Source organism: Mesocricetus auratus, unplaced genomic scaffold (genome assembly GCF_017639785.1).
Source record: "Mesocricetus auratus isolate SY011 unplaced genomic scaffold, BCM_Maur_2.0 Super-Scaffold_15014, whole genome shotgun sequence".
NCBI lineage: Eukaryota > Metazoa > Chordata > Mammalia > Rodentia > Cricetidae > Mesocricetus > Mesocricetus auratus.
In genome coordinates, this window is record NW_024429186.1 from 26,563,464 (window position 1) to 26,585,506 (window position 22,043).

At 43.3% G+C, this 22,043-nt stretch overlaps 1 protein-coding gene across 3 annotated transcripts in view; it reads left to right on the top strand.

The window, feature by feature from the left end:
• The window catches only part of Ston2 (stonin 2), a 151,083-nt gene that overhangs the window by 62,311 nt on the left and 66,729 nt on the right, over window positions 1-22,043 (top strand). For 2 of the 3 annotated variants that reach the window (XM_005068435.4, XM_021226224.2), the window contains exon 4: window positions 5,742-5,939. The exons of the other annotated variant lie outside the window; for it this stretch is intronic. In XM_005068435.4, coding sequence (XP_005068492.1) covers window positions 5,742-5,939 — 198 coding nt within the window. The remainder of the gene's footprint in view (window positions 1-5,741; window positions 5,940-22,043) is intronic. 3 annotated transcript variants of the gene reach the window in all.

Sequence of the window (22,043 nt, forward strand, 5' to 3'; positions counted from 1 at the left end):
GTATCCCTGGGATGAAGCCTACTTGATCATGGTGTATGATTTTTCTGATGTATTCTTGGATTCTAAATTTTGGTAAGTGATATCTATCAAGAAAATTGTCTATTTCCTTTAGATTTTCGAATTTTGTGGAGTACAGGTTTTCAAAGTATGACCTGATAATTCTCTGGATTTCCTCAGTGTACGTTGTTATGTCCCCCTTTTCATTTCTGATTTTGTTAATTTGCATGTTCTCTCTCTGCCTTTTAGTAAGTTTGGATACAGGTTTGTCTATCTTGTTGATTTTCTCGAAGAACCAACTCTTTGTTACATTGATTATTTGCATTGTTTCCCTACTTTCTGCTTTATTGATTTCAGCTCTCAATTTGATTATTTCCTAGCTTCTACTCCTCCAGAGTGAGTTTGCTTCTTGTTGTTCTAGAGCTTTTAGTTGTGCTGTTAATTCTCTAGTATGACTATTCTCCAGTTTCTTCATGTTGGCACTTAGTACTATGAACTTTCCTCTTAGCACTGCTTTCAAATTGTCCCATAAGTTTGGGTATGTTGTATCTTCTTTCTCACTGAATTCTAGGAAGTCTTTTTATTTCTTCCTTGACCCAGAAATAGTGCAATTACACATTGTTCAATTTCCATTAGTTTGTAGGGTTTCTGCAATTTGTGTTGTTGTTGAATTCTAACTTTAAAGCATGGTGGTCTGATAAGATACAGGGGCTTATTCCAATTCTTTTGTACTTGTTGAGGTTTGCTATATTGCTGATTAGGTGGTCGATTTTTGAAAAGGTTCCATGTGGTGCCAAGAAGAAGGTATATTCTTTTTTATTTGGATGGAATGTTCTGTAGATGTCTTTTAAACCCAATTGGGTCATAACTTCTATGAGTTCCTGTGTTTCTTTGTTAGGTTTCTGTCAGGTGTTCCTGTCTAGTGGTGAGATTGGGGTGCTGAAGTCTCCCACTATAAGTATGTGAGATTTTATGTGTGATTTGAGTGTTAGTAATGTTTCTTCTATGCATGTGGATGCTTTTGTATTTGAGGCATAGATGTTCAGAATTGAGTCTTCCTCTTGATGGATTTCTCCTTGATGGATATGAAATGACCTCCTTCATCTCTTTTATTGATTTTAGTTTAAAGTCTAATTTGTTAGATATCAGAATTGCTACACCCTCTTGTTTCTTAGGTCCATTTGCTTGGAAAAATCTTTCCCAGCCCGTAACTCTGAGGTAGCATTTGTCTTTGAAGTTGAGGTGTTTTTCTTGTATGCAACAGGATAGGTTCTGTCTTCGTATCCATTCTCTTAACCTGCGTCTTTTTATAGGCCAGTTAAGACAATTAATATTGAGGGATATTAAAGACCATTGATTGTTCATTCTTGTTTGTTTTGGATTTTTTGGTGGTGATTGTATTGTGTATGGATTTCTACCCCTTTTTTATTTTATTTATTTTTATTTTATTTTATTTTTGGTTTTTCGAGACAAGGTTTCTTTGTGGCTTTGGAGGCTGTCCTGGAACTCACTCTGTAGACCAGGCTGGCCTCGAACTCACAGAGATCCGCCTGCCTCTGCCTCCCGAGTGCTGGGATTAAAGGCGTGCGCCACCAACACCCGGCTTACCCCTTTCTTCTTTTGGCTGTTGGTAAAGTGGGGTTATCTATTGCCTATGTTTTTGTGAGTGTAGTTAACTTCCTTGGGTTGGAGTTTGCCTTCCAGAACTTTCTGTAGGGTTGGATTAGTGATATGTATTGTTTAAATCTGGTTTTGTCATGGAATATCTTGTTTTCTCCATCTATAGTGATTGAAAGCTTTGCTGGGTATAGTAGTCTGGGCTGGCATCTGTGGTCTCTTAGTGTTGGTAGAATATCTATTCAGGACCTTCTGACTTTCAAAGTTTCCATGGTGAAGTCAGGTGTGATTCTGATAGGTTTGCCTTTATATGTTAGTTGACCTTTTTCCTTTGCTGCTCTTAATATTCTTTCTTTATTCTGTATGTTTGGGGTTTTAATTATTATATGGCAAGGGGACTTTTTGTGGTCCACTCTATTTGGTGTTCTGTAAGCTTCTTATACTTTCATTGGCATGGCTTTCTTTAGGTTGGGAAAGCTTTATTCTACGATTTTTTAATATGTTTTCTGCACCTTTGAGGTGAGTTTCTTCACCTTCTTCTATACCTATTATTCTTAGGTTTGGTCTTTTCATGGTGCCCCATATTTCCTGAATATTCTGTGTTAGGGATTTGTTGAACTTAAAATTTCTTTGGTTGACGAATCTATTTCTCCTAGTGAATCTTCAACACCTGAGATTCTCTCTTCCATCTCTTGTATTCTGTTGGTTATGCTTGCACTGTAGTTCCTGATTGTCTACCCGGCTTTTCTATTTCAGCGTTCCCTCAGTTTGTGTTTTCTTTATTGTCTGTATTTCAGTTTTCATGTCCTGAACTGCTTGAACTGTTTCCTTCAACTTTTTAATTTTTTTTCTTGGCTTTCCTTAAGAGATTTGTTGATTTCTTATATTTTTTTAGTTTGTATTTTCTTCAATTTCTTTCAGGGACTTTCTCATATCGTTTTTGAGGACCTCTTTCATTTTCATGAAGTTGTTTTTAAGATCTTCTGCTTCATCTGAGTTGCAATGTTCAGGTCTTGCTGGTGTAGAGTACCTAGACTCTGGTGGTATCGTATTGGTTTTTCTGTTGTTGAATGTGTTTTTATATTGTCTTCTTCCCAGCCCTTCTTCTAGTGGGTGCAGGTGGTCTCTTCCTCTCCTGGTGGGTACAGGTCCAAGGTTCTCTTCTGGTAAGCACAAGCAGGTTCGATAATCTGAAAGTTCTCCTCTTCCTGTGGGTGGAGGCAGGACTAGTACCAGAATGTTGGCAGTCCCTGGATGAGCTGATCTGCTGTGACGGGTTCCCTGTCTGTAAGCCCCAAGCCTCAGGAGGCTCTGAGCAGGGCACCAGAAGGTGGGCCGGAAACAGGCCCATGCTTACCTCCTCCTGTAAGTGGAGGCAGGACTAGGACACTGTGGCAGTCTCTGGATGGGCTGCTCCTCTGGGACAGGTTCCCCAGCACACAGTCCCCAAGCCTCAGGAGGCTCCGAGCGGGACACCCTTGTTTTCTTTTTATACTACCACAAGCACTGCCTTCTGTTTCTTCTGACATCGCAGCTTTGCCTTTCTGTCTCTCGCGGTGACTATAGCTTCAGTGCTTCAGCTGGAATAACTGTCTGTATGATCTTGCAGGTTTCTTAATCTCTGGGCTGGTTTGCCCGTGTATAAGGAACTGCTACCGACCTCCTAATAGCAATGGATTGAATGCAAAAACATTTGTAAAGGTGCCTGACTTTGAATGGCTACTCAGTAAGTGGTGTTTGCATTCACCCCACTCTCTGTTCACTCTCTTTCTAGTGTCTTGATGGTAACATTGCAATGGTATAATCATTATGCAGCAATGTGGAGAGCACTGGAGTGGGCAGTTAACTAAGAATAAATTAAGAGGACTAAGAAGTTTTAGTTAAAAAAGAAAAGGAACCGCCTCCAACACATACACACACACACACACACACACACACACACACACACACACACACACACACACACACACACACACACACACAGCGTTTGGAATAGCTGAGCCAAGGAGATAAAACCAAGCCCTATGCATTTCCCTTTAGGAGATATTTTCTTTGTGTTCTGTGCAAGCCAGCAGCCCTAGTCAGTCTCCATTGTGTATGCAACAGTGTGCAGAACTTCCAGTTATTGTCAAACTTGAGCCAAGCAGAGGCATCGTGTGTGTGTGTGTGTGTGTGTGTGTGTGTGTGTGTGTGTGTGTGTGTACTCCTAACCCAAAACTTGTTCTGCCTTTGGTTTTGTAATGAAAACTGGTACGTTTTCTCGAGTTTACTGATATGCTATTGAAAATGGAGGAAAGGCCTGGGTCAGAGTGAAACTGCAAGAGTTCTGTAGTTTGACCCAAGTGAAGCAGAACCCTAAGTTTAGAAATTATATTTTGCCCTAAAGTTATTTATACTCCTTTGTTAAGGGAAGCTTTTTCTTTGAGAGGAGCCTTCCCGCCCGCCTGGTTCTAGATCCGCATGAGTCCCAAATAAACACACAGGAGGCTATATTAATTATGAAGCTGTTGGCCTTGCTTGTCTCTTACTGGCTAGCTCTGCCTTAAGTAATTACCCCATAATTGTTAATCTAAGTATGTCTCTTACCGGAGAATAGTTCCGGGCTTCCTACCCCCAATGGCGTTACATGTCGACTCTCCTGTGTTTCCCCTTCCCAGAATCCTCCTCGACTCCTAGTCCCTCCTATCTAGGTTTTCTATAGGCTCAACAGTACTTTATTGACAAATAACAGGACTTCCCCAACACTCCTTTAATTAGATTTTTTTAATATGAGGGTCCTGAGATCCAAGTTTCAATCTGTTTTTGTGTATGTTCATGTCATATGTATGCAGTATGTATACATGTGTTCATGTGCATATGTATACATGTATTCATGTGCATATGTATGCAGTATGTATACATGTGTTCATGTGCATATGTATACATGTATTCATGTGCATATGTATGCAGTATGTATACATGTGTTCATGTGCATATGTATACAGTATGTATACACATATGTGCATATGTATATATTATGTATACATGTGTATGTCTCTATGTGAGGAAGTCACGGGTTAACAGAGCCACCTCTTGTTTTTGTGAAACTACAGGATCTCCCCGTGGGACCCAGCATTCTAATCAGAGTAGGCTGGCTGACTGGCAAGCCCCCAGGATCCCCTGTCACTGCCTCTATGTGCTGGGATTACAAGCACCTGCCACCTCACCTGTTTTCTTATGTGGGTGCTTAGGATCAAACTCAGGTTCTTGTGCTTAAACAGCAAGCACTTTACTGTCATAGTAACTGTTCTATTGCTGTGAGGGGACACCATGACAAAGGGAACTCTTTTTTTGTTGTTGTTATTTTTTGTTTTTTGTTTTTTTTGTTTTTCGAGACAGGGTTTCTCTGTGGCTTTCAAGGCTGTCCTGGAACTTACTTGGTAGTTCAGCTGGTCTCGAACTCACAGAGATCTGCCTGCCTCTGCCTCCCGAGTGCTGGGATTAAAGGTGTGCGCCACCAACGCCCGGCAACAAAGGGAACTCTTTTAAAAGAAAGCATTTCATTGGAGACTTGCTTACAGTTTCAGACAGTTTGTCTGTGGTCATCATCGCAGGCAGGAGGCAGACATGGCACTGGAGTAGTAGATGAGATATCATGAGAAAGAGAGAGAGAGAGAGGGAGGGAGGGAAGGAGGGAGGGAGGGAGGGAGGGAGGGAGGAGAGAGAAAAAGAGAAAGAGAGATTAATTCTGGGCCTGGCCTAGTCTTTTAAACCTCAAAGCCGACCCACAGTGATACACTGCTTTCAACAAGGTCTCACTCAGGACCATGCCTCCCAATCCTTCCCAAGTAGTCCTTCCACTAACTCGGGACCAAGCATTCAAACATATGAACCTGTGGGGACCACTCTCAGTCAAACCACCAAACCAACCATTCCATCCCTCCAGCCCTTTGATAGCTTTTGATAGTGACTCCCTGTGAGACCTCAGTCAATGCATTTTCTCTCCTCATGACAAGTATTTGCTTTCCTTCTCTTGATGGCTGCTGCTGCCCAGGATCTGAGTGACGTCAAAGTAAGACAAGTGCAACAGACATAAGCCAAAGACAACTATTTACATGGTTTCCTCTTGGATTTTCATCTGTTCTCAGCCCTCACATTGACCATGCCTTGCTGGACATGCCCTTCCTTCGACTCTTTGAGAAGATGCCCTTTGACCTCCGAGAGCAGTTGGACCACCCACTCTGAGGACACCAGCAGTCCTAGTGTTGCTCCTTCATACACCGACCTGCAGCTCATCAGTGCTGAGGAGCAGGCAAGCGGCAGAGCTTCACAGACTGATTCCACTGGTAAGCCAGAGTCCCAAGCTAGAGCTCTCTGCAGATCACTCTTGGCATTCTCAGATCCTCCTGAAGCTCCTCTTTCCCCCGCAGCCAGCTTTGTTTGCAGAATAAATATGTCTGTGGTTGTCTGGCTCGGAAGCTAGCAGCCTCAGTGGTTTGTAGTTGCACTGGGAAAATGTATAAACACACTGGCTGGTTACTTGGCCTATGGTTCGCATTGGGAAACCATTTGATGGCGTATCTCAGAGTGTTGCTCTCAAGAGTGTTGCTCTTTGACAGTTTAATACAAGTGCCGTTTCCCTGTCAATGTATTCTCTCTTCCAATTGCTGCTGAGCTGTGTGTAATATTCACGAGGCTGAATCTTTCATCACACCGCCCACACACCTTGCCGCCTCAGCAAGAGGAAAGTGAATTTCAACAGGGAGAAATTACTTGGTATTTGAAACAACAGTGAGAATCTGGGTTCAGCCACCGTGTCCAGACTGCTAATGATTTTGCAGCCAGATGCCTATAGCATTGTGCCTTCACTGAGCTGTGTGCGGGTCTGTAATGTTCCATGGTCTCATTTGTCAAATTTTACAGTAGGCACAGGTAGAAGATGGGGCCGCCGACATCATGGGCTCTTTGGGATGGTATTGGAAAGATGTATGTTCTTGGTATTTGTGCCATTCGGCCAAAGGATTGTTTTCCTCTGAAAGTGACAAGAATTACTGCTAGTTGCTCTATGGGTGAAACCATTCTCATAGATACCCCACAGTGTCAATAATGTTTTGTTTTCCTTCTCAAAAATATCGTGACGTTTGGTCTCTAGGTCCTTTTTAAGGTTTAGATAACATTTTCTCTCACGCAGTATGCTGGTAGATTCTACAAGCATTACGAGTGGTCCTGTATGGAAAGTCAAAAGCTCAGGCAGGATTTGCTTTGGAAATTGTTACAATTGCCCGCCAGCACAGTTTGCTAAACCATCTGTCTTTACCAACCGTTGTTCTTTATGGCATTTTGTTTTCATGAACATTCCTTCAGTTTGCATTAGTCTCTGTGGCTTATATGACTGTTAAATGCCCAGGAACTCCATTTCCACCGTGGGACAATCTTGTGGGTAGGAGGCACCTGCAGAAGCTGGGGCTGTTAGGCAAGGAGGCTGAGTGTCCTCCTTAGCTCTCATTGCCATCCACTTCCTCCCCAAGGACCCTTTGTAACATTTATGGATGCTCAGACTCCACAGTCATCCATCCAAATCCTGGTTCTGTCAAATACCAGCCACACACATACCCTTCAGCAACCCTTAGCACTATATACATGCATATATATGAGTGTTCTTATTTTTCACATCATTTTGACCAAATACCTGACAAGAAACAAGTTAAGGGGGAGAAGTTTTTAGGGCTTGTAGTTTGAGAGGACACCGTCTGTCCCAGTAGTCCAGGCAGGCAGTTTCATGGTATCCAGAGCATGAGGTGGGGACTCCTCACCTGCACATATCTTGGTGGAACAGCCAGCAGACAGACAGGAAGCTGAGCCTGATAGATTTGAAGACCTGCCCCTAGTGACCTAATTCCTCCATCGACCATCTACAACCTCCACCTGCTGAGAACCACAGGGTAATCACATGGGACTATGGGAAACATTTATTCAAACTACAGTGCTGAGTCAGGGGAGGGAGAAAGAGAGAGGTTGTGTGCACATGCGTGTGTGTGTGTGTGTGTGTGTGTGTGTGTGTGTGTGTGTGTGTGACAATAGGGAGCAGATAAAGGGCCACATGCATGCCAGGCAAGTGATCTGCCCCTGAACTACACCAGGCACCTCTCCAGCCCAAAACCCTTGCTACCTTTATGGCTCAATTTCCTCATCTGACAAATAGAAAACAATAGTGGTGTATAACTTACCGGGTGAGACAATTTACATAGAACAATTTTCATGATGCCTGACTTGGAAGAACTGATATCAGGGATAAACTTTCCCTGCCAAATAGTCTCATGGCTCTGGAGAGGTACAAATTGGGCCCTTTACTGAAGAAAATATGAGGGTCAAACTCAGGGCCTTGTACTTGGCAAATGCTCTGCCACTGAGCCACATCTAACTCCAAAGTTTACAAGTGTGTGTGTGTGTGTGTGTGTGTGTGTGTGTGTGTGTGTGTGTGTGTGTGTGTGTGTTTCTCTGTGTAGCCCTGACTGCCCTGGAACACATTCTGTAGACCAGACAGAGACCTGTCTGCTTCTGCCTCCCAAGTGCTAGGATTAAAGGTGTATGCCTCCATCCCCAGTTATAATTTTAACATCTTCCTTTTCTCAGTAATATTGTTACAGTCCATCATCAAGAAGACCTCCTTCTCCTAGAACATGGGAGGCAGAGGGAGGCAGATCTCTGTGAGTTTGAGGCTAGCCTGGTCTACAAAGCAGATGTCAGGACAGCCAGGACTGTTAACACAAAGAAACCCTGTTTCGAAAAACCACAAAAAGAAAAAAGAAAGAAAGAAAAGAAAAGAAAAGAAAAGAAAAAGAAGAAACAAAACAAACCAAAAACCTCCTTCCTGGTTTGTCAGGGTCCTGGGAGAAAGCAGATGGTACACAAGGAAAGGCTTACCAGGAGAGAATTCATTGAGAAAGCAAAAGCTGGAGGCATGGAAGAGCTCACTCCAGTTGACAGCAGCGAGGATGGGCACTCTGTGTGTTGTCACCTTTGGGTAAAGATGGATTGTGGCACTCAGGCACAGCGGGCTGGATAGTAGACTGCAGGGTGCTGAGTCACAGTCTCCTCCCTGTCATCTGCAGGAGTTCTGCAGGGATTTGGCAGCCTCTCAGGACAGTGCGATTTGCAGTGTAATTGTGGAGGGAAGGATTCTGTGATCAGCCTATACTTTCTTCTCAGTTTCTTACCAAAGGGGATAATTAGAGGAGCAAAACAAATAAATTCCCTGGAGTTGGTAGATTACAGGGATGGGGTCCTGGAGAGTAGCGGTGATCTCTCTAGAGATCCCCATCCCAGGGCAAATGACAGGAAAATTAGGACTAAGCACAGCCTCCAAAGCATCCCCCCTTCTATGTCATCCCGTCTCCCCAAGGTCTCCTTTGCCTAGACAAGATAGGCACACCTGTCACCTTCACCAGGCAGAGAATGCCACCGAGCATACACTTGTTTGTAAACAGCCAGGGGATCAAGGGAATGGGAGCAAGCCTCTTCCTTTGAACTCTGTTCTGAGCAGGGAAGAAGAAACACACGATTATGTTTGTAGTAGTTACAAGCTACTTTAAGTGCTAGGCTTAGGCTCTGGTGTTTGCTTATGAGCAGAAGTGTGTACATTTTAGTGTGAGATTAGAATGCACAGCTCTAGACAAGCTAAGTGGTGTCGGGCTAGAATGTCTGTTAAACAGAGGCAAGAGTTATCACCATCCTAGATGCCTGTATGTCCTTCATATATAAGAGTCCAGCATTTCCCAATCCTGTTCCAATAGGAACGTAGAACAGGATGCTGGGAGCCCTTGGGTTAGGTCATGCTGTGATACCTCTGCTATAGATCCATGGTGTGTAAAGTTCTGAAACATGTACATGTAATGTGTATATATACATACGTGAACACACACGTGTTTACACACACACACACACACACACACACACACACATATTCATTCAGTTTTCCATTGAGTTATCCTGTCTGGTCGGATGCCAATGTATGGAAACCCAAAACACATCAGTCAGCAAGTTTTACTTGGAATTACATGTCTTCACTAACATTTGGAAAAGAACAGAACTTGGAGACAGATAGTCAATGAACTCCCCAGATGAGTTAACTCTATAAATTTAGCTCTACTTTGTCCCATGTGATGCTAGACCTTTTGGCCTTTTTAAGAAGGGCTGTTGTTGTTTTAAGTTCTAGACCTAAGCTGGGCATTGGTGGCAAATCCTAGCACTCGGGAGGCAGAGGCAGGCAGATCTCTGTGAGTTCGAGACCAGCCTGGTCTACTGAGAGAGTTCCAGGACAGGCTCCAAACAGAGAAATCCTGTCTGGAAAAAACAAAGTTCTAGACGCAGAAGATATAAAAAGTGCCCTTTGCTATGCTTCCTTTGTATGTAAATTATACACACCTTTGTATGAAAAGCCACGGACTTTAGAACAAATGTAGACCAGATGATCATGGCTCATTTGCATTTAACTGACTGCAGTGGAGTTTCCCTGGGGAGTGTCCCCAGAGATGGACTCTCCTTTTGTTTTTCTTTCTCAGAAACAAATGTTTATGTTAGATAAAGAGTTACATAAACAGAAGTCTTGCGAAGTTTTTTGTTTATTTGCTGCACCATCCTCTTCCTCCTCTTGAAATTCTTGGCATGTGTATATGTGTGTTGTGTATGCAGGTGTACGCATGCATGCACGTGCTCGTGCATGGAGGGCTGAGACACTTGATGTAGGTGTCTTCCTCAGTTGCTGTCTACTTTATTTATTGAGGCATAGTGTCTCGCTGGATATGGAGCTTGCGAATTCCAGCTGGTCTAACTATCCTCCACTTCGACTGGCATTACAGGCAGCCAACACACTTGCCTGACACTTAAATTGCTCTGGGCACCCAAACTGTTTCTTATGCTTGCCTGGCAGGTGCTTTTTCCTGCTGTACCACCCCACCCCCAGCCCATGGAGGCCCCACCTTTGTGACAGAGAGAGTGTGTGTGTGTGTGTGTGTGTGTGTGTGTGTGTGTGTGTGTGTGTGTGTGTGTGTGGTTTGGGGGTTTTAGTTTTTCGGTTTTTCTTTGTGTATAGTACTGGCTATCCAGGAACTCACTTTGTAGACCAGGCTGACCTTGAACTCATAGAGATCCACTTGCCTCTGCCTCCTGAGTGCTGGAATTAAAAGCATGCACCGACACCACCCTGCACATTTTGTATTTTAATTTTTCATGGGTGTTAAAAAAATACCCTTCCTCCAATAAACACCCACCACGGCTGCTTTGTCTGAAACTCCAGGGCAACTCAGGAGTTTCTCAGAGCACAGATATTAGCAGGATCTTTACATTTACCCGTCATGCAGAACAAAGAATATGTTATTTTCCCACAAAGAACTGATGGGCTGAAAACAGATTTTCTTTCTTGTCTTACGTACCTCTTAAGAATATTTCTCTTTATACAACATCTGTTATGTTCCAGGCAGGAATGTGTTGCACACTTTATACGCACATAACCAGCCTTCACAGTCTGAAAAGCCCACGTTACTATGCTGTGTTACAAATGCAGAAATAAACCTAAAGAGGTTTGGTCGTAGTCCCACAACTAAAGAGGGCACTGCGATTCAACCCATTTCTCTCCGCTGCTCCGGCCCTGTGCCTGGCATGCTGTGAAAGGCCAGTGTTAGGGATACAGTGAACTGTGGGAAGGAGCAATTACAGAGCCTTCCACAGGGTTGGCACTGCTTTGTCTGAATCTCCCAGGAGCCCCCATGTAACCCTCTCTTATGAAGTTAATTTAGTGGAGAAGAGAGAGTAAGGAGTCCACCACCAGAATGAGTCCATCTTGGAAGAAAGAGCTTTGTCTACTTCTCCAGCACTATGTCTGGCATGTTGACATTCCACAGTGGAGTTTTGTGGAATAAAGTAATTATTTTAATAAAGGGCTGAAAGGCCTCATTTGCAAGCTCATTCTCCAATGAAGTGCCTTTGTTCATTGAAACAGAGTTCCAGGACTAGGGAGAATTAAAAGGATGCCTCATTGGGACTAGTGTGTTAAGAAGAGTCTCTTTCCACGTTTTCAAACATTGAGCTGTTATCTGTGTGTGGTGGTGGGGTTCATGACTGCTTAGTATTGTGACTGGGACTAAAGGAGCCTGGAGACTAGCATGGACCTTGATATGCTGATAGGTGCCTCAGGTATATGTTAATTGGAAACCCATATGGCCTTTCTGCCAGAGGTAAGGGAAAAACTTTTGGAAACAATCTTCACACATTGTGAGAAATGCTGATTTTTATCAAACCATCAGAAGTCCTCCTAGAGTCCGGGTTGAGCTCATTCCTGGATATTTGGACTGTTTTTTTGGAGTTTGGGGTATTGGAATCTCCTTTGGACCTGACGTTATCTAGCTTGCTTTTACTATTCATTTAATTTTACCATTCTCTTAATTAAAAAGAGATTAGAGGGTGTGTGGGTGCAGGGACGTATGCTCTGAGTTTGGATGTCTCCAAATCTGACAGTCCTGCACAGTCTTTGACCAAAGCAGACACATTTCACCCCACCCCCATTTATTCATCTCAGAGTGTGAAGAAGCTGAGTGGGAAAAAGCTTACTGCCATGATATTACATTTGGTTCTCGGGATTTAGGCCATCTGTCTGGGGCGAAAATCTAAGAAGAGCCAAGCTAAGATGTGGAATTTCAAATATCAAAATGACATCTGGAATGTCTGAATGAAGTACCTATTGTTCCCCAACAGAGGATTTTTTGCAGTTCCCTTCTAAAATAGCTTAGGCGTGTGTGTGTGTGTGTGTGTGTGTGTGTGTGTGTGTGTGTGTGTGTGTGTGTGTGTGTGAGAGAGAGAGAGAGAGAGAGAGAGAGAGAGAGAGAGATACCTGCAGTGCATTGCAGTGATTACCTTCCATAGTACTTGCTCTTAATGTAATTGAAGACACCCGTATCCATAGTCATCTATTACTTAAATAAAAAATTAAGATTGCTGTCTAGGCTTGTCAGTGCCATGTGGCTCTGCCTGTCCTAAGACTGATCTTCTGGAAGAAGATCCACCTCTGTCCCCAGACTAAAAGGCACTATTTGAACGCTGTGTTTCCTCAGTCCTAAGGTGGTCATCAGAAGTAGATACTTGGCATCCGGGCAGTTCACGAGCATGGGTGACTGTAATCCTCATCTCTAGTGGGGCTGTGGAGGAGCATTTTCCCTGATAATGAATGTAGTCAACAAACCAATAATTAACAGTTCATGTTGCATAGCCATCACCTATATTAGTCTTTTCTCATTGCTGTGACAAAATCCCCAACAAAGGCAGCTTCGGAAAGAAAGGATTTCTTTTGGCTCACAGTCGGAGGGTACACAGTCCATGATGAAGCAGTCACAGGAGCAGGAGTGAGAGGCATTTGGTCACATTGCATGTCCAGTCAGGACCCAGAGAGAAGTGACTGCTGCTGTTCAGCTTGCTTTCCCCTTTTACTCCCTCTGCAATCCTGTCTTGTTCAGGGTCTCTATTGCTGTGAAAAGACATCATGACCATGGCAACTTTTATAAAAGCAAACATTTAATTGGGGTGGCTTGCTGACAGTTTCAGAGGTCCAGTCCATTGTCATTAGGACACAGGAGCTTGGTGGCATGCAGGCAGACTGGTGCTGGAGGAGCAGCTGAGAGTCCTGCCTCTTGCATGCAACAGGAAGTCGACTAAGACACAGGGTGGTATCCTGAGCGTAGGAAACCTCAAAGCCTGCCCCCACAGTGACACACTTCCTCCAACAAAGCCATTCCCACTCCAAGAAAGCCATACCTCCTAATAGTGCCACTCCCTATGAGATTATGGGGACCAATTACATTCAAATACACAAACCCCAGTCATGGATTGATGCTGTCCGCACTTAAGATAGGTTTTCCCACCTCAGGAAACCTTATCTATTAACTCCCTTATAAACATGTCCAGAGGTTTGTGTCCAAGGTGACTATAGGTCCTGCCAAGCTGACATTTTAAACCTCGTACCAACAGAACAAGATGTTTGTTTCCATAGCACTTCTTAGTAGCAATGGATCTCCAAACATCACTTGTCATTGATACTTGGAAATGAGGATGGTTATGGACCACATTAAGTATTGTATTGATGGTAGTATTAGCACACTATTACTCTTATATTTGTGACACAATATCAGAAGCTTTTAAAATCTATTTTTCATGTTTAGTATTTCAAATATAAATGAGTTTCTTTTTAAGCCCTACATTCTTATTCTTAAAGTCAGCACATGGCCCTGAAAAGGAGTCAATAGGTCTTATGCATTATTTGTGTGTTTATTTTTAGATAGGACTAACACTGTGTAGCCCTGGCTGTCCTGGAACTCACAGAAACCTGTTTGCCTCTGCCTTCAGAATACTGGGATTAACGGCATGCCCCACTACACCTGGCCTTCAGTGGGGGGAATCTTACTAGACTGATAAAGGGTCTATGAAACAAAAAGTAACTGTGAATCCTGGTTTGTTAACACCCTGATGCTTGCACAGCGAAGCACACATGCGATTTTACAGTAAATGATTCAGTCACCCCACAAACAGCTATGTGCGAGCCACTGGACTAGGCCCGACTCTATAAGGATGAGCAACATAAACATGGCTATGGCCTCCCAACAGCTTGCAGTCTCCTGGGGGCTGTGGGCGTATCTGAAAGTAAGTTCAGATAACTATAACGAGAGAGCTTCTTGGATGGGAAAGGCGAGGAAAATTACAAGGAAAGAGCAAAGAGGGCTGCTTCCAGCACTATGGCATGGGAGGGTTCTCCAGAGAGCCATTACAAGGCAGAGCAGCTTACTGCGCTTGAGGGAAGGCCTTAAAATCAGAGAAAGTGAGTGAGTTCGGAGAACTCAATTCCTCTGGTTAAACGATACTGTGTATTCATCCCAAGCAGTGAGAGATTCATCTAGCCAGTGCTTCTGTGGGCCACGACGTCCCGTACAGTGGTGGCCTATAGCCACATGTTGCTAATGAGCACTTAAGATGAGCCTATGGGGAATAACTTAGCCTTTCATTTTAACTAATTTCAATTTAAAGAGCTACACGTAAGTGGTGGCTATATGACAGGCTGGATCCTAAACTCAAGGCAGAGACAGACATGATAGGACTTTGGAGACAAATTTACTTAAGGAGTTCTAGATAGCCCGGTGGTAGTTTATGCCTTTAATCCCAGTACTCAGGAGGCAGAGAGACAGGCAGATTTCTGAGTCTCACACCAGCCTGGTCTACAGAGTGAGTTCCAGGACAGCCAGGGTTACACAGAGAAAGCTGACAGGAAAAAAAAAAAGTTTGAAATTCTGTCTAAGAGCGGCATCCACTAAAGGTTAGAAACCTGTGAATGATGTGAGCATGTTGGGAAAATACTGTGGCTGAGATAGGATTACACTAACTACCAGGACAGGATCCAGACAAGATAGATGGTGGCCTAGACCGGGGGCTGGACATGGTTAGAGAAAACTAGAGTCAAAAGTACTTCAGAGGGACAGGATTTCAAGCAGGTTCCCCCCATTATGTTGCAGAAATGTCCATTTCTGTGTGTCTGTTCTTGTTCTTAATCCTGAATAACCTTCCCTCCCAGTACACACATGACAAAGTCCTGCTGATTAAGATGAAATTCAAGAGACGTTTCCTTCCACTGAGTTCTTTCTCTGTGAGAAGCACAGTCCTACAAACTGGGGTTCCTTTTACTCTTTATTTTATTTGCTTGTGTGTGCCGTGAAAAGGGCATGCTTGGTACTGCACACGTGACAGAGGTCAGAGACAACCATCTAGCTGGCCCCAGAACGGGACTCCGGTAAACCGCCCCAAGCAAGCTCTGTGCGATTTGTTCCCTGTGATGAGCGCTGTACCTGTTCCTGCCTTGGGCCAAGGAGGGCTTTTTACTTGGACGACTTCTTCCTATCATGTTCCAGGATCTAAGAAGCTATCCCACAGATGTTTTTGTAGAGATGCCTCTTTTCTGGTCTACTACCAGCATTGTTCTCCTGCCTCCAGCCTGAGAAACAAAAGGAAAGTTAACCTCAAAAAAATTTTTTTTAAATTTTCAAGTCAGGGTTCCCTCTGTAGCCCTGGCTATCCTAGGACTCACTACATAGAGCAGGATGACCTGGAACTCACAGAGATCTGCCTGACTCTGCCTCCAGAGTGTTGGGATTAAAGGCGTGAGACACCGCCAACCAGCAATTCTGGATTATTTACTGTGAGCTTTAAATGTACATGCTTTTTGAGTAAGTGACCATATAATATACCTAAGAAGGATAGTGTCTGGAATGTTAACAAAGTTGGTTGAAATGAAATTAAAATTTGCTCACTAAAGCTCTCATACAAACCATTTAGCATCTAGAAAATTTAGTCATTAGAAAGAATTGTATGCTGTACTATTTTTGGATAATAAAATGTTAAGTTTCATAAAATATCCATAGACACAAAGTTCTCAAGCCATCATGGCTAACACATAATCCTTTCTCGGGTTTTTTTATTATTATTTTATTTAATCAGCACCAAAGCCTTTCTAAATAAATGTCTTTTTATTTGGACATGGGTCATAGTGATTGGTAGTGTTTTTGTTTGGTTTAGTACTAGAATTGAATCCAGGAGTTCACATATGCTAAACACATGTTGTATTGTACCCAAGCCCATTTAGTTCCTTCAAAAAAAGTTCTTTGAAATAGGGACTTTCTGTATAACCCAGGCTGACCTCAGCCTCAAGACAGTCCTCCCAGAGGCTGAGATTATAGGTGTATACTATCATTCCTGGTTCCCATTTGGCCTCTTTGAGTATCATAGAACTTTAAAGTAAAAGCAGACTTAAAAGTTCAGTCAGGTAGAATAGACACACCTTGACTCCCAGCATTCCAGAGGCAGAGGCAGGAGGATCACCATGAGTTAAAAGCCAGCCTGATATACATAGTGAGATCCAGGGCAGCCAAGAACTTAAGTGATTATTAGTAGAATTTCTGCATCTCACAAACAAAAACACCAATGCCTAGCATATATCCTTAGCAGAACCCAGCTTTATACCTCACCCATTTGGTGAATCGTGTTACACCCTGAGAGACTGGTGAGGGAGGACTGGTAGGCTGTCTTAGTTAGGGTTTCTATTGTTGTGAAAACACACCGTGACCATGGCAACTCTTATAAATGAAAACTTTGTGTGTGTATGTGTGTGTGTGTGTGTGTGTGTGTGTGTGTGTGTGTGTGTGTGTGTGTGTGTGTGTGTGGTTTTTCCAGACAGGGTTTTTCTGTATTGCTTTGGAGGTTGTCCTGGAACTTGCTCTGTAGACCAGGATGGCCTCGAACTCACAGAGATCTGCCTGCCTCTTCCTCCTGAGTACTGGGATTAAAGGCATGCACTACCAACACCCAGCTTCTTATAAATGAAAAGAGAGGGGGCTCTCTTATAGTTTCAGAGATTCAGTCTTTTATCGTCATCATGGCAGCATGTAGGCAGATATGGTACTGGAGCTGAGAGTCCTACATCTTGACTCAGAGGCAACAGGAAATCCACTGACAGTTGAGGGAAGCTTTAGCAAAAGAGACTTCAAAGCCAGCCTGCCCCCACAGTAACACACTTCCTCCAACAAGGCCACACCTCCTAATAGTGCCACTCCCTTTATTGCCTGTCATTTCATTACTCTCTTAAAGTTGACCTCCAAGCCCCCCTCAAAAAAATAGATTATCTTTTTGTTTGTTTGTTGTTGTTTTGAGACAGGGTTTCTCTGTATAACATCCCTGGCTGTCCTGGAAGTCACTTTGTAGATCAGGCTGCCATTGAACTCACAGAGATCCACATGCTTCTGCCTCCCAAATGGGGGGATTAATGGCATGTGCCACCATCATTCAGCTACCTTTCTTAGGTTTTAGTTCACTCATAGTGGACCAATGACTGTGAAAACCCTCCGAGAATACATTATTTTGCCCTTAGCAAATTTGACATCATGAATACTTGGTCATAGAGAGTCTCTTGACATCCAAGTTAATCTATGTTGGATTCTGCACCATTTCTGATTCTGATGCACTATGGGGCAGGTCTTGGTCTTTTTATTATCTCTGGGGCCTCCTGTGTAGAGACCTGGAATCCATCTTCCCATTGGAGATGAGTTGAAACTCTACACTGGAGAACCTCTCTCAGCCTCCTGGCTTCAACTTCTCAGCTCCTCTTCCCATTCTCAAATGACTCAGGTTTTCAAAAAATTCCTGTGAACACCCCTCCCCCATCCCCCCTCCCCCTCACCCCCTCACCCCCTCACACACACATACAACCAATAAAATGACAGTTGGTTTTCATTTTCCTTCAAGGGAAAGAAAGCATGAGTTCATAACTTAACCTTGGTCAAGTGACGAATGTGGCAAACAGCCCAGGAGGCAAAGCTTCCAGAAGAGAGTCAGAATTCATTGCTCTTGAGTTTAGCTGACATGAGACTAACAAGTAAATTGATACTGTCTCCTTGTGGCACATCTGGAAGCACAGATAACCGTCACAGACAGAATAGTAAATATTAACATATTGTCCCTGACTGGTAGCAGCACCTAAAATGATCATTGCTTCTCTTCTGTGAACTTGATAGTTGACTTTTCCTTAGTCATTTGTGGAGTACAGTATGTATTCATTGGCCACGGATGCTGTAACAAAATGCTACAAGCTGAGTGGCTTAAGCAACAGAAAGGTATTTTCTCACACTTCTCCAAAATCAAGGTGTCAGTAAAGTTTATGTGTTTTTCTTTTTCCTGAGATCTGATTCCTTGACTTCCAGGTAGTCATCCTTCTTTGTGGGTGTTCATATGGTTCTCCCTGTGTGTGTCCATGACTGTGACAGCTTGGATGAGAAGTGTTCCCTATAGGTTTGAGTATTTGGAAACTTGGTCTCCATGGTGGGTTGAACAGGAATAGCCCCATATTCAATAAGGTTCATATATTTTAATGCTTAAGGAGTGGCATTAGGAGGTATGGTCTTGTTGGAGTACATATGGCCTTGCTGGGGTAGGTTTCCTTGCTGGGGTAGATGTGGCCTTGCTGGGGGAAGTGTGTCAGTGGAGGTGGGCTTTGGAGTTTCAGAAGACCAAGTCAGGCCCAGAGGCTCTCTCTCTTCTTGCTTCCTGACAATCTGGATGTAGAACTCTCAGCAACCTATCGAGCACCATGTCTGCCTGCCTACCACCATCTTTCCCACGATGACAATCATGGACAATCATGGACTAAACTTCCTGAGCCTGTAGGCCAGCCCCAATTAAATGTTGATAGGAGGTCATGCATCTCTTCACGGAGATGTGATCCTGTTTGGGAAGGTTTAGGAGGGGCAGTCTTGCTGAAAGAAGTATGCTACTGGAGGCAGCTTTGAAAGTTTAAATAAAGCCTTGCCCCGCTTTCAGTTCTCTGTCTGACTAGGGCCTGATGGATATGAACTTTCCACTTCCTGCCACCATGCCTCTGTCCTACCATGCTGGACCTATCAGTCATAATAAACTCTTCCTTCCATAAGTTTCCTTGGTCATTGTGTTTTATCACAGCAGCAGAAAAGCATCTAATGCAGTGGCCTAACATCCTTTACTTCTATATGTGGTCATATTGAACTAGGGGATCACAAAATAACTTCATTTTAACTTAACTACCCCTTTAAAGAACTTATCTCCAAATGAAGTCACATTTTGAGGTGGCTTCCACATATAAATCAGTGGGTATGCAGTTCAGCTCGTAACACTATGTGAATACAACTTAGAAGCCCCTGTTGAAAAACAAGTTGAAACTGTGAATCCATCCCATATAGCATTTCTACAGCCGTCATAAGTGAGGTCACTTGCTATAGAAGCTGGTTCTTGGACCTGACACTTTGTACATCGCCTACTTCCCATAGTCGTAGTAAGGAGAAAGGTGTCTAGGCCCTATAAGCCCCTCCATCAAATCAGCATTTCCACCTGTTCTTACAGGATGACTTGGTGGTTTTCTGGGAGGGGGACTAGTTTATCCTGCTACAGTCTTATATGCTAATTTGAAACTAAGTTTCACAGGAGAGAATGCAAAGTGACAGGAAGAAATGATTCCTCCTCATTAAGTCAGCGGGTTAAATAATAATGTCTATTGTCTTGGTACAGCCCAGGTGACCGAAAACATCTGGTTGTTGGGAGAGGAAAGGTGAGGATTTGTTGACAAGGACATGGGAAGCCTTTTTGGAGTATTCTAACAATCCATGCTTGGTTCAATGTCATGCTTTCTATTAGTTTATCCCAAAGAAATAAATATGCATATGCCTCTAAGTGTAGTATAACACTGTTTGTTTATTTATTTATTTATTTATTTATTTATTTAGTTAGTTAGTTAGTTAGTCAGTCAGTCAATCAGTCAGTCAGTTTCACTATGTACCTCCAGCTTTCCTGGATCTCACTACATAGATCAAGCTGGTCCTCTGCCTCCCAAGTACTGTGATTAAGGGCTTTATGCCTGACTGGCAGCGCTGTTTATACTAACAAAAGCCCAGATACCAAGTATTAAATGAAGTGTGACCAAGTGTCAAATGAAATGCTGTGTAGGTGTGACAGGTATCCCAATAACGGAAGGCTACTATCCAGTATTGTTGAACACTCTTGTAATTCTAGCATTGGGGTCTTTGAGTTTGAAGATAGCCTGGGTTATATAGCAGGTTCAGACCACCCCAACATAAACTATAAGCCCCTGTCTCAAACAAACAAAGAAGCAAACAAACAAACAAAAATAACAGGTTACTAAATACAATGTGTCACCCTATTTGCTGTATTGGTCACTACATAGTTTTAGAATACGTCTACATACATGTAGAAAAAGTCTGATAGGACACAGTACACCTTCACGGAGATGTACTGTAGGACTCTTAGGACTTAGTGCACTTGTTTCTGTTGGAGAGATGGGTTATTAATTGCTTGGGGTTGGCCCCTTTGCTTTGGGAAAGCCAGTTCTGCAAACTTGTCTTTTCTGTGTTAGAGCCATGTGATCATTCTTAACCTTTCTCTAACATAAGGCCAGTTACTTACTCATAGCAGGAAGCGTATATGGTGCCATCACCTGGGCAATCCAGGGCTCTACATGAGCTCTATCATTCCCTGCATATTGTTTAACCTTGTTGACCTTTAGCTGCCTCGCCTATAGAAGGAAAGTCATAATAGCACAAAGTTGAGCATGCAGATTTGTCCTGGAGGTTGAGACCAGAACACAAGGATTTGCTTCTTTGGTGACAGCAATATTGTACATGATAAATTCTTTTTTATTTTACATGCATTTATGTGCACCATGTGTGTGCCCAGTGACTTTGAAGGCCGGAGAGGATGTCAGATTCCCTGAAACTGGAATTACAAATAGTTGTGAGACAACACATGAGTACTGGGAATTGAACCTGGGTCTTCTGCAGAAGCAGCCTGTGCCCCAAACCACTGAACCACATAGTTCCACCCCATATATATATATGAATTCTTTATATTCTAAAGCTAAGGCTTAGCGAGTAGAAATAAATCCAAATTTATGTAGAAAAAATCCTTCTTTTTATGTCCTTTGCTAGGTCTTTTGAGATATTTTTAAATTGCCTTTTGTGTTACTGGGATGAAACTCAGGCCAACAGACTTGGCAGCAGGCTCCTTTACCCACTAAACTATCTTGCTGGCTCATTTTTTTTACAAGTTTATTAACATGCTAATAGTACAGTAAATTTCATCATGACATTTTCATTCGTGTGTATACTTTGACGGTGTTCCCTCCCCAGTCTCATGCCCCTCCCACTCCGGTCCATTCCCTCCCTTGTCCCACCTTCTGCTTTCCAGTCCTTTTTGTTTTGGTTTGGCTTTTGGTGACTCGAGGTGTTTTATAAGGGCTACCTACAGGAACACGGACAGCTTACCAGGGACTACACCACTGAAGAAAATGTCTCCCTCGCAACACACACAGCCTAAGGGAGAGGCGGAGCCTCCTGAGCCCCTCCCTCCCCCAGGAGGGAACTTCTGAAGGACACAGTCTCCTGCATCTTAGCTTCTGAGAGTTCGAGTCCTTAGTTAGCTAGTTTTTATAAACTGCCCTTATTTTTTTTTTAAGGGTGATTTCGGTCACTTATTGCTGGTCCTTATTTTTAATTAAGTTTTAAGTTACTATGCAAAATAATTAGTTACATTATGGCGTTTTCATACACCTGTGTTTCATCTTAGTTTCATCCCCCTGCGTCCCTTCTTGCTAGTTCTCTTTATTTTGCTTCCCCAGTTCACATATGCAGGTGGTTTCTTTTATTCTGTCAGGTCGCATGACTGTGACCCAGCATGCACTGTGACCCAGCTGGTGACTGGTGTTGCACTACAGAACTGGATCAGAAACTCTTCCCAGGGAGCTAGGAGGAAGAATGAAAGGAAAAGGGTCCATATCTGCTCAGGACCCACTGACCAACTTCTCAGCCCCCGAGGGACAGAGGGCAGAG